The sequence below is a fragment of the Pteronotus mesoamericanus genome, unplaced genomic scaffold (assembly GCF_021234165.1).
Source record: "Pteronotus mesoamericanus isolate MK-2021 breed Mesoamerican mustached bat unplaced genomic scaffold, CSHL_Meso_final scaffold_408, whole genome shotgun sequence".
Classification (NCBI taxonomy): Eukaryota; Metazoa; Chordata; class Mammalia; order Chiroptera; family Mormoopidae; genus Pteronotus; species Pteronotus mesoamericanus.
The window spans coordinates 6,139,667-6,157,503 of NW_026555315.1; the positions used below are offsets into that span (position 1 = coordinate 6,139,667).

A 17,837-nucleotide genomic window follows, 5' to 3' on the forward strand; every position below is an offset into this window, starting at 1 on the left:
AAATAAATCTTTAAATGTCTCACCCCTCCCCCACTTTTTTTTTTTAAACTTTGGGGATTTGGGAAATAATTTCTTTCATTTGCCAAGGGTTTTCCCAGCAGTAAACATAGTTAATAATACTATCTAACCCCAAAGGGCTGTGAGGGTGAAGGATGATGGGTGTAAGGGGCTAGCAACGCCTGGCACATAGTGAGCGCTCAGTTATGCTGTCTATAATTATGACGATAGTATTGTTAATACATGCTCCTGTGAAGGGACACATAGATGGGAAAGTTGGAGTACTCCCACCTCTGTATTTATTCTCTTTATTGGAAAGACCTGAGGTGTTTTGGGATTGCCATTAAACCTATTCCAGGAGCACGTGTAGAGTATCCCCCAGGGCGGATAAGCTGCTAGTTACTTGACCTGCGCTGCCCCGCGCATGTGCCTTCTCAGAGAGCTTGTGCTCCCAGCCCTGCTCACTGTGCAGGGCCACGGCCCCCAGATCTAGGGTAGACACCAGACATGTGTCTGGCTGGACCCTCGTGTGCATAACGTTCATGAGGAAGGCGGGATCCTGAGGAGGGAATCAAACCAGGCACCAGCTTTGTAATTGCCTCGAGGATTTTAATGGAAAGCTAATTTGTCCCTTTTGCCAGGCAGCCTATCCCAGAGAGGGGCTGAGGTCGGAGCTCTGGCCACGGGACGTTTCCACAGAAGCCAGGTTTTTCACCCTCCTTCGACTCCACAGCGCGCCGACTTCTTTACTGACCGCAGAGCCGTGCCTGAGCAGAGTGCCCGAAGCTCAAAGCCTGGAGATTTCCTGTGTGCGCTGCAGAGCCTTGGGAGCTCTTGGAGGCTTACGTGCGGGACGCTTTCCTAACTGCTGCTGTGTGGTGGAATCTGGGCCCTCCGGGGAGGGGTGGGAGTAGGGGATTGGGGAGAAGCCTCGAAAGCTGGTCAGGACAAGAGCGAGAAGCAAGGAGAAAGTTCGCGCAAGTTCGGCCTCGAGGCGCCCTCCATCCTAGCTCATCTCCAAAGTGTTGATCAACTCCCGCACCCATTTCTTCTGTGGGTCAGCACACGCCTGACGCTTCCTTCGGGTGATGAGGCTGTGGGAGAGGAGAAGACGAGAGTGAGGCCTGGTCAGCGCTTAGATGGCCAGTTTTGGGAAGGAGACAGATTGAGGCGGAAGGGGAGAAGATGGTGGTGCCGGCTGGATCTGTTTGGCGAGCTCCCTATGACTGTGTCTGTGGCTCTTAAGGGAAGGATATTTGCTCTTCAGTTGATCCCAAGGCCTCCAAGCCAGAAGCAGATTTGTGTGCCTTGTGACTCGGGCGCTGAGCCGTGCCTCCGCGGGAGCTAAGGGTGCGTGGGGCCTACGGAGCCCAGGAAGAGCTCGTCCACCGAGAGCGGGCCCAGGTGGCAGTGCGTCCAGTGAGCATGTTACCTTGGGGCCAGCCCCGTCTGCTGGCCCTGTCTTGTTTTGGCTTCCCCTTTGGGACGTTTTCAGACAAAGTGAAGGATCAGGTGGCCTGGTGAGAACGGGGACTTTCTGGTCCCTTTCCCTGCTCCATTGTGGATAGCGTTGGCTCTCAGTGGAGCTGCTTCCCTGTCCCGAGCCTCAGGGCCCTGTGACCATCTTCCTCCCACCCCCCGACTCCTGGGGCGCAGAGCAGAGAAAGGGAGCGGAAGGGGCATCCCGGGCTCTTGTGCCTCCTAGTGTTGGCTTTCTTGTTTTGGGTGGTGAGAGAGCTTCAGACCTGACCCTGCCCTGGTTAGGCCGAGTGGCATACAGGAAGTCCTGCTGACTCACTGTCTCCTCTTCTCGGCCTCTTTGGCCTGCGGCCAGGAAGTCAGAAGGTTGGGAGGGCTGCTCCTCCGTGCAGCGTGGCCTTCTCCCCCTGCGCCCATACCAGGCACCCTCTGTTCGCCCGACTTCCCTCCTGCCGCTTTTCTCGCTCCATCTCGGCCACCACCTTCACCTGTTCCATGAGAATTACTTAAAGCTGCTGCCCTTTTGTTTTCCGTGTGCTTTCCCAAGTCTCTGGCCCTGGGTCTAGCACGAAGTGGGTGCTTAATGGATGTTTATTGAATAAGTGAATGGATTGCATTCACTCATCACGTTTCACTTGTCACTGCTATTATTATAATAACACATTTAGGGGAGGAGAAGGAAATGTTTTAATTTTATCTTTCATTTTATGATTGTTGCTTTGACCCAGTGGGGGATATAATACTATTTTACTCCACTTTACAGATGAAGAAATTGAGACTCAGAGAGGCTGAGATGGGCTCCCAGCTGGGATTCTAACAAAGAGACTAGCTCTGGAGCCGGCCAAGACAACGCTCATCGCCACTCTTATACTGGGGGAGCCCTTCGTCCTATAAAAGAATGTCATATCTCTAGTCCCAACACCCTTTCCCTAGCTGCCAACCTCAGCCTTATGCTCCCTGCTAGACACTTCCACAGGGTGGTCATGCTGGTACCTTCACTCTTTTTTTTTTTTAATTCTTACTCGAGGATTCTCTCTCTCTCTCTCTCTCTCTCTCTCTCTTTCATTGCTCTTAGAGAGAGGGGGAAGAAGAGAGGAAGGGAGAGAAAGAAACAGTGAGGTAAGAGAGAAATATCAATTGGTTGCCTCCCATACTCACCCGGACGGGCAATCGTACATGCCCAGGCTGGGGATGGAACCCGCAACCTCAGCGTGCGCCCTGACCAGAATCAAACCACGACCCTCTGGATACCGGACAACGCTCCAACCAACGGAGCCACTCCGGCCAGGGTGCTCCTTCCTCTTTAAAGGGAACTTCAGGGGACTCCCCACTGCTCCAGCTGCCTGGGTTGGAGCCACTGCATCACCCTCAACCCCTCTCTTCCTCGCTCCTGACTTCACATCAGCGGACAGGGCTTGCCGACTCCACCTCTGAAGGCCCCCGACCCTGTCCCCTTCCTTTCCTTTCGGGTGCTGTTCAGCCTTCCCCCACACTCCCGCGGACGATGATGCCTCTTCACTGGACCCCTATTTTCTAGGCTTTCCCTGTCCCCGCGCATGCCACACCTGGCAGCGCTAACGCTTTCGCTTCGTTGAGGGCACTCAAAGCCCTCAGACTCGAGAAAACCAAAGGAGACCCCTGGTGACAGTCCCTTGCCTGGTACACCCAGTCCCTCTGGCTCTTCTCTTCCCGACTCAGATGAACCTTTTACAGCAAACTCCCCTTAAACCCCTTCTCCTGACCCCTGAAGCCTTTTGTCATGTTCTTATGCAGGCGCTGGTCCTCGCCTCCCCGCCTGGCCTCCTCCTCTTACCAGACTGCTAGACCCCTGAGGACACAGTGGGTGGTTTACTCCTCTCGGCCTGTCCTTAACAGGTGCTCAGAGAACGGCTTTTTATTATCTTGAGAAATGTTTGTTTTTAGAAATGCAATTAGTAGTGCTAAATATGACTGCTATATTTTGAAGGAGTCTTTAGAACCAAAGGCCAACTCTGAATACCTATAACTTTACCAGTGTCACAAGAGTTTTTGGATTAGAAAAGTTTCACCATTTGCCCTGGCTGGTGTGGCTCTGTGGATTGAGCGCTGGCCTGCAAACCAAAGAGCTGCTGGTTTGATTCCCAGTCAGGGCGCAGGCCTGGGTTGTGGCCAGGTCCCCAGGAGCGGGGTATGGGGAAGGCAACCACACATTGATGTTTCTCTCCCTCTCTTCCCCTCTCTCTAAAGAAAATAAATAATTTAAAAAAGAAAACAAACCTTACCATTATATAGGAAATGTCATGATTGCCCCATTTTCATTCTTTAAGTCTCTGTCATCTTAAATTTCTTAAGCAACTATCACTAATGGCCCTGTTACAGTACAAAGAGGAGGGTCCAGAGACAGGCTCTACCCCTCACTTCCTGGGCACCCTTGGGCACCTCGCCCCTTTCTGAGTCTCAGTTTCATTATCTGTAACATGGAGAGAATTATGCGTACCCGTCAGGGCTGGTACGATGATATTTAGAGACATTTGACACACTCAGGGCGAAAATGCTCACTGGATCCTAGGAGCCTTGGCTGAGGCAGAGCAAGAAGTGCTCTAACAGAGGAGGAGGGGGATTTCTGCTGGTCAGTTAGTTCAGGGTGACCCTGGGAAATGTCGGTTGCCACTTCCCAGTGGAGGAGGAGCGCTTAAGAGCCAAATAGAACTGGGTTTGAACGCCAGGTTCTTCACTTCCTAGCTGTGTGATCTTGGCAAGTTCCTTAACCTCTCTGGGCCTCTGTTCCCCCATCTGTAAGTCAAGAACAGCTACTCAAAGAGTAGTTGTGAGTGTTAAATACGATGACATATATAAAGCAATCAGCATAATAGTTGACCCATAGTTGGTACAATATTGATACAGAGTAGGTACTCCCTAGGTAGTAGGGATTATTACATATTTTTTTCAAATGTATTAGCTTGCATATTTAAAGAATCTCATTTCTTTACCCATAAATTTTTTTTTTTTTTACACAAGTGACCGTAACTAGGACCCTAGCTTCTGACTGCTCCTCCCCAGTTCCTCTGAGGTTGTAGTTGGATTTGTTTGATTGGTTGCAGATTGTGGGGGGCTCTCGGGTTCTTAACTGGAAAGAAATGACTGAGTTGATCTACATGCAGGGGCTGTGCAGATGGTTTTCAAGTCAAGAGTCACATCTGTAAAGACTGGAGACCTAACCTAGTCCATCAGAGTGGGGAGGATCCTCCGAGAACACCTTGTCTAACCCTTTTCATGAGAGCTGGGGAACCTGAAGCTGGAGAGGGAGGAGCCACGGTAGTCTGCGCAGCTAGGGGATGGGTGGGAGTGGGTGGGGCACCCTCCCAGAGGGCTTGGGGCGTGGGTGGACGGGCTCTGCAACAAGAGAGGCCCCTTCCTCCCCCACCCCGGGGGGCTCCATGGGACTGTGACTCACACGACTGCTGGCATGGAACACTTGCTGCTGGTGTAGAAATACTCCTGGACGTGGGTGGGGGGCAGTGGGCGGGAGGTGTAGGCAAAGCAGCAGGGCGTGGTGTCGGGGGCATCTGGGAAAGGAAGGAAGGAGACCTTGTATTTACCGCCAGTGTGCACAGGGTATCGCGCTGGGTGCTTTATATGACTTATCTTAGACAGACTGTTACCCTCCTGGGGCTGAAACAGAGGCTCAGAGAGTAGAGTCACTTTGCCCACAGGCACACAGTGACAGAGGGGAATTCCAACAGAGGACTGAGGGGACCTCCCAAATCCCTCATCTAATCCTTAAGCCTAGCGGTGGCCTTCTCTCTACACCGTCACCCCCATGCCTTGGGCTCTCAGGACACGCTGGGCCTCCTCCTGACTTGTTGGGCCCTCTGTCCTTATTCTTGCCTTCCTAGGATCCTCAATGGATTCAGAACTTGGTTTCTTTGAGATCTATGGTGGACTGGGAGAAGGCTTCTAAAACTCAGAGCGAAGATGCTCACTGGGTCCTAGGAGCCTTGGCTGAGGCAGAGCAAGAAGTGCTCTAGCAGAGGAGGAGGAGGATTTCTGCTGGTCAGTTAATTCAGGGTGACCCTGAGAAATGTCGGTTGCCACTTCCCAGTGGAGGAGGAGCGCTTAAGAGCCAAATAGAACTGGGTTTGAATGCCAGGTTCTTCACTTCCTAGCTGTGTGATCTTGGCAAGTTCCTTAACCTCTCTGGGCCTCTGTTCCCCCATCTGTAAGTAAGGACAGCTACTCAAAGAGTAGTTGTGAGTGTTAAATATATGACATATATAAAGCAGACAGCATAATACTTGCCCCATTGTAGGTACAATGTTTAATTAGCTTTCATTACCCTTCCCCAAGCCCCATTTTTTTCTGTCTACGAAATGGGGAAAAATATGGCTGCCACAGGAAGGTTTCAGCTAAGTGCTTAAAAGTTTCTTAGAAGGCCTGCTGGTGTCAGGCACGAGCCAGTCATGTTTTGGGGTCAGCTGGAGCTGCCCCCGCCTGCTAAGACCACGAGCATCAGTCCGCACTCAGTGGGCACCTGCAAACTTGGGGCATAGGTTTTGAAGACACAGAAAAGTTAATCAGAGGGTCCACCACGAAGCGGCTTAGACATCTAACAGGCACCACTGGACATCTAGGAAAAGCAGTAAGTAAGAATGTAACCCATAGATCCCAGACCATACAAATGCTATAGTTGAAAAGAGGGCAAGGTCTGGGCTGGTCCAAGGGTCTGGCTCAGGCGGCCAGGACTGGGACTCACATGGCGAGGCAGATGCAGGAGCGCACAAGGCGGCGGCGAGGAGGAGGACGGCCAGGGCTGCAGCGGAGACCTCCATGGTACCTGTGTCCGAGGCTGTGGGAGGTCCTGTGCTGCGTGGGGTCCCCTGTAGGGATGCTCTGCCGCTCAGGCAGGCCCTTTATAGGGAGCGAGTCTGACCAGTAGAGGGAGTGTCCTCCCAGAGGGAGTTCCCAAAATAGTAGCCATGCATTGGCTGACATCAGAACTGAAATTTCATCAAAAGGAAAAGAAAACTGAAATAGCCTCCGGAAGTGTGAAGCTCTTCCCCTCTCCCCCTCTCCCTCTTTTCCTGTCCCTCTTACTCACTTTCCCTCTCCCTCCCTCTCCTCCTCACCTCCTCACCACCCTCAGACCCAGAGGGAGCTCACGTTCCCCGTTTGTCCTCAAGGAGAGCTGGCACCTGCGCTGGCTGGCGGGGAAGCCTCCTCTCTGCTGCATCCTCAGCACCATCCCCAGGGGCAGGGCTCCTCCCAGAGGGCAGGAAGCCGCTTCCCCAGGGGCACGGGCAGGGGGAGGGGCAGTTAGGGCCGAGTCGGTAACAACCAGGTGTTTATTTGGTTGTTTTCAAAGTTCTTTCTGATGATTTACAAGTGTGTATCTTCTCTCTGTCATCCTCAGAAGGATGTTATTTGTGAGGTGTTCTATTGAGAAGGGGGGGTCCTCTAACATATAGCCCCCAAGGGAGGTGACTGGGGCATTAGGTCTGAACTGGGCACTACCAGATATGGGTTGGAGTGGGTGGTGGCCTCAGGGTCACCCCCATTTACTTGTTGGGTGATCCTTGGACACATTGCTTAATGTCTTTGAGCTTACAGACTTGTGGGGGACGGAGAGGGCAAGAGATGGACTGTGACTATCAGCCGCCTGCCGAAGGCCTGCTCCGTGCCAGCCACTATTCTAAGGGCTGCACATGGGCCAACTCATTTACTATTATTATGCCCATTTCCCCATTTTATTTTATTGATTTCACTTTATTTGTTTCCATTTTCCCATTTTACACACGAGGATCAGTAAATGCTGGAATCCCATTCCATTTCTAAAACACAAAAAGCTACGGACTATGAAAGCTGCAAAGGGACTTAGGGATCATTTTTCCATGTTCTCCAGTTGCAGAAGAGGAAACGGAGGCCCGCAGAGTGGAAGTGACTAGGAACACACAGCAAATGGGATCGGAACCGGGCTGTCCTAGCTCCGGCTTCCGCTCTCCGCCCCCCAAGTGGTGCTCGCCATTAAAAGGCTCGTGGTTGGGGACATCCTTGAGATGGACCCATGGGGTGGTCTTAAGGAGAGCCAGGCTTCTTACCCGCTCCGAAGAATTGGGTGCTGTAAATCTTCACCGGTTCCTGTTTGGATAAGTCAGAATCAGGGACACCTTGGCCTGGGCTGGAGTTGACTTCTGAATCATCTAAGCAAAAAGTGTCTCTGGCCAGTCGCAAAAAGCAACCACACTTTTAAAAAATGTGGCAAAAAAAAAAAAAAAAAAAAAAAAAAAAAAGTAGTCTTATACCAAGACCATTTTCTGGCTGGCTACTGTCATATAGGTAGTGGTGGCTGAGGGTGGCTGAGTGACCCAGAAGGGAAGACCTCCAGTTCTCTCTTCCTCCCAATGTCTTTGAGGCAGGGCGGTGGTTAATCTCTCTTTGCAGAAGCAGAAACTGAGCCTCAGAAGTGCTCATGAAGGTCCTCCAGCTCACAGAGCTCATCAGGTGTTTCTGACGGCCAGGCCTACACTCAGTCAGGCCCTCAACAGTGGCGGTGTCCTCTTTAGATGCCAGGCGCTGTTCTAAGCTTGTCGCAAGAATCCCTTCCTTCCTTCCTCATGAACCAATTAGCGGGAGAAACCCAATTCTGGAAGGCATGGCCATCTCACTGGAAGAGAGAGATTGCAAGCACTTCAGAGACATCCATCGTCCACAGAATGATGTCCTGCCTGTTTTAATCGTGCCTGTCACACAGCCCCCTTAGTGACCGGACACGGGGGACGCTGTGGGGCCTGTTGGTTAAGGGCAGGGGCTTCGGTGTTCCTCCCACCGGGCAGGTCACTTACTCTCCCTGGCCTCCATGTCCTCATCTATAAACCAGGGACAATCGTACTGACCCCTCCGCAGTCCCAATAGCTGTGCTCATGCGTGTAAGCTCTTAGTGCAATGCCAGATGCATGTTAAGTACTTAAGAATAGTAGCTATTATCATGTCGTTATTCAGAGTAAGAAAATGGCAGTCACTTTCAGGATATGCTCTACTTTAGGCTTTTCGACAATATAGACAAGATTGGGATTAGCGACCTCTAATTTATTTTTACTTGACCTTTATTGATTTTTAAGCAAGGGAGTCAGTTACATGATTTGCTTAAGGCCCCATAGCCTAAAGAACTCAACACTGAGCCCAAGTCTGGGTTCATGGACTTTCTACCACACTCCACTGTTCCTGGAGAAATCCTGAAAATTTTGCTAAGGTTCGTTCAATTTTTCCATGTGAGCTCCATTCCTGTTTCCTTGCTTTGACCTTAGTTTCTCTCTCTCAGGGAGAAAAGAAAGTTTTTCTCTTCCCTGGATACCAAATACGTGAGTTGGGGCACGAGTTGAGGAGAGAGGTGAGGGAACCAACCCACAGATGGACCAACGTGATCCTTATTATTTATTTATTTAAACAAGGATTTTTAAATTTATTTTTAGAGAGAGGGGAAGGGAGAGAGAGAAAGAAGGGAGAAACATCAATCAGTTGCCTTTTGCACGCCCCCAACCGTGAACCTGGCCTGCAACCCAGGCATGTGTCCTGACTGGGAACCGAACCCGTGATCTTTCCCTGTGCAGGACTGAGCCACACCAGCCAGGGTGTGATCCTTATCTTTACATCACTGCGAACCTTTCTGCCATGTGTGTTTGTGTATAAGTGGTTGGGTGGTGGGGTTGCTAAGCGGGAACAGGCAATGAGTACATACATCAGGCATATTTTTCTTCCCTTTTAGTGGTTGCAGTGGACTGTGGGGGCGGACAGAGGAGGGAGAAGGACCTAATTGTAATTCCCTTTCTGCTACTCTATCCTGTGAGACTTTCTACCACACTCCACTGTTCCTGGAGAAATCCTGACAATTTTGCTAAGGTTTGTTCAGTTTTTCCATGTGAGCTCAATTCCTGTTTCCTTGCTTTGATCTTAGTTTCTGTCTCTCAGGGAGAAAGGAAAGTTTTTTCCCCTGCGTACCAGGAAATTCCCTGATTCCTCTTTGATGAAATCAAAGAGCCTGTGTAAATGAACCAGTGTGGTACCTGAGGTTGCAGTTCAGTGAATGGCAACTATTGCTATAATTTGCTCTGCATTGTATGCCCAGGAACTAGGAGGCCCTGCCTGGCTGACCCGCTGTGAGGGCAGTGGTCGAGAGGATCCAGGGAAGTAATGCCTGGGCATGCTCAGGAGACTGCAAGGCGGGGCAAGACGCCACAAAGCTGCCTCTGCCCTCCCCGTCCAGCCAGTGTGGTTGGTCTACATCGCTCATTTCTTTTCTTTTCTTTTTTTAATTTTCAGTTGGTAATGAAAGTTGTATATAAGATTACTTTATTCATGCATCTCTTCAATTGTTTCTCCCTTCTATTTGCCCTTTTTCCTGGCTGGCGAGATTTGGCTTTACACTCATGGATCTTTCTGTGGCTTTGGTACAGCTTTAGCCTGGTGATAGCCACTTGCTGGGGTGGAAGCCCACGCGAGCAGCTGTACCATTAGCTTTCTCCCATCACACTCGTTCAGTGCAGGTGACACGTTCCTTCCTGTGAGCCTGGGCCACTTTGCCAATCTGCTGCCCTTTGTAAGGTCCTCGCACAACCTGAGCTTCACCATCCTTTCGGGTGGGCATGGATCAAACGTTGTACTTCCGCCTCCGCTCTTTGGAAAGAGGGGAAGACATGATCTTTCTGTGACTGTGGGATGTGCACTGAAATGCCTTGTATGGTCCTTGCTCTGATCAGAAGGCACAAAGGGCCTGAACTTCGTTTTGACCGCTGGCGCTTCCGTGACAGCTGCGAAGGGGAAGAGGCCCACATGCCGCTTCTGGTTCTGTAGGTTTTCCTCATTCATTTCTTATTCATGCCACTAAGTTTCTTCATCTGGAAGGAGAGAGATTGCTTCCAACCTGTTTTGGGAGCCCTTTAAGAATCTGATGGAAGCCGTGAACACTTTGCCCAAACATGTGGAGACCTCCACAGACTCACATGTATCGTGTTGCATGTAAGAGGTTCGAGACCCTGTGGGCTCGTTGATGGGCTTCCGGGGTTCGGAGGCTGGCTCTCATCCTCCTCCTCGCCTCCCGCACCCCCGTTCCTAGCGTCGCCCTCTGGTGACAGCCTCGCGCAGCGGCCCGCCCCGCCCTGCCACCCGTGCACGCTTCCTGAGCTTAGCTGGCTGCCGGCCCAGCCGCACTCCGTGATGTTAGGAAACCAAAGCAGGATAGAAAATGAAATCTCATTCCAATTGGATTCCTGAGCTTTGCTCAGACCTGGAGTTTCCCTCTGCAACTGTGTGGGGAGCACAGTTGGTATTTTGGCTGCTTATGGGGTGTGGGGCGGGGGAAGCGCCCGAAGCAGGGAAAGTCCTTCCATCCTCAGGGAATCCTAGTCTGGGCCCCGGGAGAAAAACCTGAGGCAAGGCCGTTTCTTCCCCGTGAGCCTTAGCTTTCCCCCTTGTCTATAAGTGCAAATATTCCCCACTGAGTCAGTGATCTGCGGCCTCACCCTGCCTTGTGCCCAAGGGGCCCTGCTTGGGTCGGTGCTCCGTCCGCGCAGTTGGAGGATCTGCGGGAGGTGGCGGTGCGGAGGCGCAGGCTGAGGCCTCTCTCCAGGCTCTGGCACTGCCCAGGTGCTGGCAGGATTCGAATCCCTATCCGGAACTCTGCCGCATCCTGCCCTTGCCTTTGGGTCCCGTTCTGGCTTGTTCTTTCTGTGTTATTCTATGGTGCACCTCCCCTCCCATCCCCATCAGCTCACATGCATTTCCCTGGGTCAGAGACACTAGCTGCAACTGTTCTCATCCTTCCAGCCACAGTCAGGCCGGAGCGTTGCTGCTTAGCCTCAGCGCCTAGCCTTCCCACCTTCACCACATGGCGCAGTGGCTGTGTGCATCTGCTTGTTTTCTGTAGCTGGAGACCACATGTGGGATATTTGTTGATGTGTTTACTCAGTTGCTGGAGGAGCCCACCACAAGGAGCCCCACCCTTGGGAGGCGGGGCAGGTCTGGGAGTGAGACCCAGGGGGAAGCATCTGTTCTTCCAAAATTGCTGGGTGAGCCCTGGCTGATGTGGTTCAGTGGACTGAGCGCTGGCCTGCGAACTAAAGGGTGGCTGGTTCGATTCCCAGTGTAGGGCACATGCCTGGGTTAGGGGGGTCAGGTGTCCAGTTGGGGGCCTGTGAGAGGCAACCACACATTGATATTTCTCTCCCTCTCTTTCTCCCTCCCCTCCCCTCTCTCTAAAAATAAATAAGTAAAATATTAAAAAACAAAACAAAAATCAAAATTGCTGGGTGACAGATGATTTCAGGTCCTGTGCCTTCTTTCTGACACCTTGGAGTCTGATTTTTGCTTTTGTCTTCCTCTGCATGCTTGTCAGATAGTTCCCCTTTCTCTGCACATATGCCCAGAGCACACCATCCCACTCCCTTCCGCGGTCCCCGGTCCCTGGGAGAAAGCCTGTGAAGAGGGATGGACCTGGGATTGAAATCAGACAGATCACTGACTCTACATGTTTGGACAAATCATTAGCTATTCTGCACCTTGGTTTCCTTTCTGGAAATGGGGCCAAGAATACTTGGCTCCTAGGGCACCTTACAGGATTAAATGAGGCATCAATAAGCCGCCCTTCGTGGCACAAGAAGATGCTGGGGAAACACTTCCTGCCCTTCCTTTGCCCAGATGTCGGGGCGCAGCCTCCCTTCCCTCTATACCTCCCGCCACCCAGTGGAGATGTCATCTCAGCTCAGTGTGAGGACACATGGGGACAGGCGAGGGGGAAGCTGACAATGATTTTCCATGAGCTATGAGGCACCACGTTGGACGCTCTGGGCATTATTTCTCCTATTGGCCAGGAGACAGATAGGAAACAGTGAGGACTCAGGCCTGTTTTGAGCTGTCCCGCCCTCTGCGCTGCAAGCTTCAGAGATGCAGCCCTGTGCCCTGTCCCTCACTGGGTTCTCTGACCCTGAGCCTGGTCTTGGAGTGAGATGTGGTCCCGTCTTCCTCTCCTCTGGCTGTCCCTGCAGGTGAGCACACAGGCCATTTCTTGGAGTTTCGCAGACGGCCCCGGCTGGGCAGACGGCCGTCCCAGCATGTCACCACAAGGCTGTGGGTGCGATCGTTGGTCAGGCCGCATACAAGAAGCAACCAGTGAATGCATAAATAAGTGGAACGACAAATTGATGTTTGTCTGTCTCCTTACCTTTCTCTCTCTCTAAAATCAAGGACAAAAAAGTTTAAAAAAAGTTTCACAGACAGGCTTACAAGGAAGTGACATGTTTTGGAATCTTACACGATTCTTGTGGTCATGCTCCGATCCTGACCCTTTTCTGAGCTAGTCCCAGAAAACCCCTTGGCTTCCTGCCTGTTGTGTCCCTTCTCACGGAGGAGGGGTTCCCAGCCTCTTGCTTTTCTTATGCTGCCTGCCCTCCCCTTGCCCGTTCCCTCAGCACTTAGGCCTGCAGAGCATTCAGGCTACAGCAATAGGAACCTTACAACCTCTTCAGACATTTCTATTTTTGAGGACTTCCTCCCTAGATGAGAAAGTCACCTTAGGGAATTTCCTCAGAACGGGATTTGGAAATTCTGTGCCTTAGTCATTTCTTATACAGGCAGCTGTGGACAGTGAAAAGAACAACAGATTGGATTGGGGGTTAGGAGACCCGAGTTTCGTCCCAGCCCAGCTCTAAACCTGGTTGTGAGATTTTTGGCAAACCTCTTGCCCTTCATGGGCCTCAGTTTCCTCATCTGGGAAATGGAGTTTTGACAATATTATTTTCGAAGGCTTTCTCAGTTAAAAGTTGCAAAACTAAAGGATGTCTATTGTACCGAGGGAGATTTCTGGCGTAGGTGTCCTGCTGCCCCTAACATTGGTTCATGTTCCTCCTCCCACAGGTAAGGCCGAGGGGCTACCATCACCACCCCTTCTTTCCCTCCCACCCTTCCGGGACCTGGGGCTCACCTGACCCCTTAGCTCCTGAAGTCCAGCCACGGGCAGTGCTGCGTGCGTCCATCTGCCCCCCGCCCGACCCTTTCTCTCCCTGACTCACTCCTTCCATGTCTCCACCCATGTGTTCATTGACCTACTCATTCACCTTTACCTCTGTGCCACTTGAAATTCTTTGTTGATAGGCACAGAAAAATTTTGGCTAACTTAAGCAGGAAGGTAGTATACTGGGGTAATAGCTCATAGAATGGACAGAGGGTTGGAGAAGCTGACTTGGAAAAGGGATGGGTGAGAAACCAGGGAGGCTCCGGGTGTTTGGGCAGCGGGTACTATTGACTGCATACCCTGAGGAGAGGTGATTCCACAGGAAGATGTTAAGGGGATATTTGATGGGGGAATGAGGGCTGTGTAGGGAGAAAAAAAAACAAGCAAAGAAACAAATTAAACCAATATGCCACCCACCCATCAACCCATCCAGCCAGCCAGCCGTCCTCTCAGCCAACCGAGCGGCATGCTTTTATTGAGCACCTGTCATGTTGCAGAGGCTGTGCTCGGTGCTGACATACAGTGCAAAGCCACCCACCAGAAACGTCCCAAGAGTCTCCTCAGGGAGCCGAAACAAAGATGAACCACGGAAAGGAATTCAAGTATATCCATGCATTAGAAGGTCCCAAACAACATTGCTAGGGATGTGGTGACTTGCGTAGATGTAGGCAGATAAGAGACGGTTTTCATGTTGCCAGGAAATCACTAACCATGGGCGCAGAACAGGAAATGGTCAGGATTAAGCACAAGAAACCCTGGGCCTGCCTCTAATCTCTGTCCTTCTCTAGCAGTGGGCAAGGCTATACTCTTTTTCTCATCTATCAAATGAGAAGAATGACTAGGAGAATTCCTGCCTTATTTCACTCAGAGAACTGTGGTGGAGGCGAAATGAGTTAGTGGCGGCGAAGGCACTTTCCAAGCACAAAGAGGGAGACCTGTTTCTTCCCACTGTCCTTACTTCTGTTTCCGTGTGGCCAATGATAAGATCTGTGGCCCACGAGCTACGCCCACTTCGTTCACACCTGCACTGCCTACCGCCAGGCCGTAACCATGGCGAGGGTCTGCTGAACTTTTCAGTGCCTTCGGCTAGAGGACGACTGTCCAGGGCATTCACTGCCATCCACCTCAGAGCGGGGGATGGCCAAGGCCCGGTGGGTCCCATGTAGGCTGGAGGGGCGGCTGGGTGAGTATGTCTGTGTGGGTACAGGCCCTGGTTTCCTCTGCGTGGGAATGAAATGACAAGGGGAAGCCTTAAATCATGTGGGAGTCCCAACTATTTTCAGGTCACAGTAGGGCGGAGCTGGAGTCTCCAAGTTGTGGCCAAGCCGGCCAAGCTGACCGCAGCTGCGATCAGAGGGCAAAGCATATATTATCCGGAGGGATTAGCCCTGGACTTGCAGGGATCTGGGCTGAGACCCTGGGGGAGGCCCAGCGATTCTCTGAGCCCGTGTTCCAACCTGTGAATTGGGCATCTTGCCTGCAGGGAGTGGCCCATCAGTGGGGCCAGCTCATCTCGGTCACACGTTGCAGGGCGAACGTCTGGGCCAGGCATGGGCCTGCCTGCCTGTCGGCTAGTCTTTTCCAGCGAGTGGTCTTATCCTCATACGGAAATCACCCCTTTGCTTCCCTTCATTGTCGGTGCCACTTTGGTGGAGGGCAGCTTGGCAAAACCTATTAAACTTAAAAGCACTAGACATCCTACTTCTAGGGATTTATCTTATACCCATCCTCACACCTGTACAACGTGATATATACAAGATATTTATGATTTGTCATAAAGAAGATTGGAGACAGTCCGACTGTCCGTCAGTAAGAGGCTGATGAAATAATTCTGGCACTTCCACGTAATGGAACGTCAGGCAGCTGCTAGAAAGCCTGAGGCCGCTCCCTACGTGAAGATGTGGAATGATCTCTAGGACACAAGAAGCGAAAGGGGCGAGGAACAGAATTCTTATGTACGGTGCTGCGCGGGTGTGGGGGAAAAGCAGACGCACCTATGCTTGGGCATCGCTGCTTTTACAGGGCTCATAAGGCACTGGTAACCATTACTTCCCTTCTCATCAGGAGGGGTGATGGGAGGGAGCCGGTGACAGGGGCAGGAGGGGGCCCTCCTTCTCATTGTATTTCACTTTGTATCTTTATCTCCAGAATCTCGTGTCTTGTGCCTGTTGGATCCTGTGTTTGTCCTATTTATAAAAAGTCACCTGGAAGGAAGTGCCTTGGTGTCCAGGAAAAATCCACACGGAGATTCGGTTCCAGCCTTGGAGGCTCTTTTATCTCAGGTCCTCTCAGTGGGGTTCTCGGAGGTAGGGTTGCAGCCCCCAAGGCCCATGCTTGCTCCAGCCCCTTCACCCCACCCCTCATCCCATCAGGGAAGTGGGCTTTCAGAATCATACCTTGGCCATGGCTAGTGTGGCTCAGTGGATTGGGCGCCGGCCCGAGAACCGAAAGGTCACCGGTTCCATCCCCAGTCAGGACACAGGCCTGGGTTGCAGGCCAGGTCCCCAGTTAAGGGTATGCGAGAGGCGACCACACATTGATGTTTCTCTCCTTACCCCTCCCCCTGCTCAAAATAAATAAGTAAATAAGTAAATAAATAAATACAATCTTAAAAAAAGATCACATCTTGACACCAGCTACTCAGGCTTACATGTCCCCCTCCTTCCCCCCCTGCCCCGCCCCTGGGCACAGAAGAGCCATGACATTTGATCCCCAGGGGAAGGAGGAGGAGAGCATGTCTCCTCTGACAGCTGGTGCTGGGCAATGGAAACAGCCCCAACTTTGGACTTGCACAAGCTTTGGGTCAAATTTCTGCTTCTACTGTGGAAGCTGTGAAAGCTCACAAAACCTCCATGGTCTCACTAGATGGTTTCCTCATCTCTAAAATGGGCTGACTGCTACTGAACTGAGGTGACCGGGGAGGTCGTTGCCTGCAATGCCTGGCAAATGTGCACATTGTCTCTGGTTACTTCAGTCTGTGGGGCCCTTTATCTTGAAGGAGGGAAGAACCAGCAGTGGCTGGGGCTGGGCCTGGTTCAGCAAACACGGATGATTTCCCCCCCACCCCCACCCCCGCCAGTCTGTCCCCAGCCCGGCTTGGACCCTCAGCCAGTAGAGGTGAAAAAGGCACAGTGCCTGCCCCTCAGGGGTGTGTGTTGAGTAGATGGCTCGGGAGAGCCTCAAGTTTGCAGCTGCCTGTCTGCAGCTATGAGATCAGAAGAGAGTGCGGTCTGCCCCAAGGGGACCGTTTGCAGGACAGGACTGGGCACTGGGGTTCACAGCGACACCCTCAGGGAAGAGGCTGACTTGGGAAGGAGCAGGTGTTCTGGAGGCAGCTCCATGAGGGTGGGCATTGGAGCAGCTGGGACCTTGGGAGCTGCCTCCCCCAGCATCGGGGCCAGCGTCAGGGGTTCTGACACCCTGGCCCCGCAGGTGACCCGGCAGCACACTGCCCTCCCTGCCACATGGGGATCGTTCCGAACACGGGTGTGCCCCCTGCCCCTGGCTGCAGACGCACGGCTGCTTCTCCCAGGATGGGCAGCGGTGGAAGGCGCGCGCGACAGGGAGACCTGGGTTTCAGTCCTCGCCTGCCCGTTGATTTGCCCAGTGACTAGGTTGTTTAGCTTTGCTGAGCCTCGGTTTCCTTATCTGTCAAATGGGGTTAATAATATTATCACTGTTCATTGTGAGGATTCAAAGAAAGGTATGAGCCATTACAAAAATGCTTTAGTAGAGCTGGCTGAAGTTGAGCTGGTTGGTCTAAAGGGAGGGTAAAAACCTTCTTAGGGAGGGACTTATTTCTCTTTGACTTCGGGGAAAAATGCTGCATGGGCATGTTTGGTTCTAAAAGTGAGGATCCCATCCCGACCTATATTGCCTAGAGAGGGCTCAACAAAAAGAAATGGGATTGGGAGTTGTTTACGTCAGTGAGTTGATGAGGGGCCGTGAGGGAGAAGAGGGAAGACGCAGCACCCTCATTCTTGGGAAGAAAGTCAGACCAGGGAGACAGTCCTTTCTTCTATCGGGGAGTGGCCAGTGGACCTTTATGGCAGTGATCTTTATGGCTAATGGGCAATTTCCTGTTCTCACCTGAATTATCTGGCACGGCACTCAGAACCCACCCTATGCCCAAATTTCCAGTAAACACCCTCTGACCCCCAAGAGCTTTTCTCAGTGCCATTTTGGGGGAAGGTGGAAGGAGGGCCCTGGCCCAGGTGGGGAGGAGCAGCACGTGAAGGAAGAGAGGGTTCAGTGGGAGCTGGGAGTTGGGGGAAGGGGCGCCAGGTTCCGACAGGAGCCTTCCGCTCTCGTGGGGGTGGGGATGGGGCGAAAGTCTCGGCTGCTCACCGTTTCTGAGGGGGCGTGGATCGACTTTTTGGACACC

The 17,837-nt window shown here is 52.1% G+C and overlaps 1 protein-coding gene and 1 pseudogene across 1 annotated transcript; both read right to left on the reverse strand.

Annotated features, from left to right (window-relative positions):
* Positions 1–1,003: 1,003 nt before the first annotated feature.
* Positions 1,004–6,284, reverse strand: CCL5 (C-C motif chemokine ligand 5). The gene is made up of 3 exons (XM_054592987.1): positions 6,209–6,284; positions 4,910–5,021; positions 1,004–1,091 (listed from the first exon to the last, which is right to left on the reverse strand). Exons 1-3 carry the CDS (start codon positions 6,282–6,284, stop codon positions 1,004–1,006), a joined length of 276 nt encoding a protein of 91 aa, XP_054448962.1.
* Positions 6,285–9,764: 3,480 nt separating this feature from the next.
* On the reverse strand, positions 9,765–10,314 carry LOC129086537 (60S ribosomal protein L26-like 1; annotated as a pseudogene).
* Between the last annotated feature and the right edge of the window lie 7,523 nt (positions 10,315–17,837).

Excerpts from the sequence above, each read along its gene's own strand:
- CCL5 (XM_054592987.1), bottom strand. The coding sequence starts at position 6,284 with ATGGAGGTCTCCGCTGCAGCCCTGGCCGTCCTCCTCCTCGCCGCCGCC. Across the intron at positions 5,022-6,208 it reads TCCTGCATCTGCCTCGCCAT|ATGCCCCCGACACCACGCCC; the intron begins GTGAGTCCCAGT and ends TTCCTTTCCCAG. Across the intron at positions 1,092-4,909 it reads TGTTCCATGCCAGCAGTCGT|CCTCATCACCCGAAGGAAGC; the intron begins GTGAGTCACAGT and ends CCTCTCCCACAG.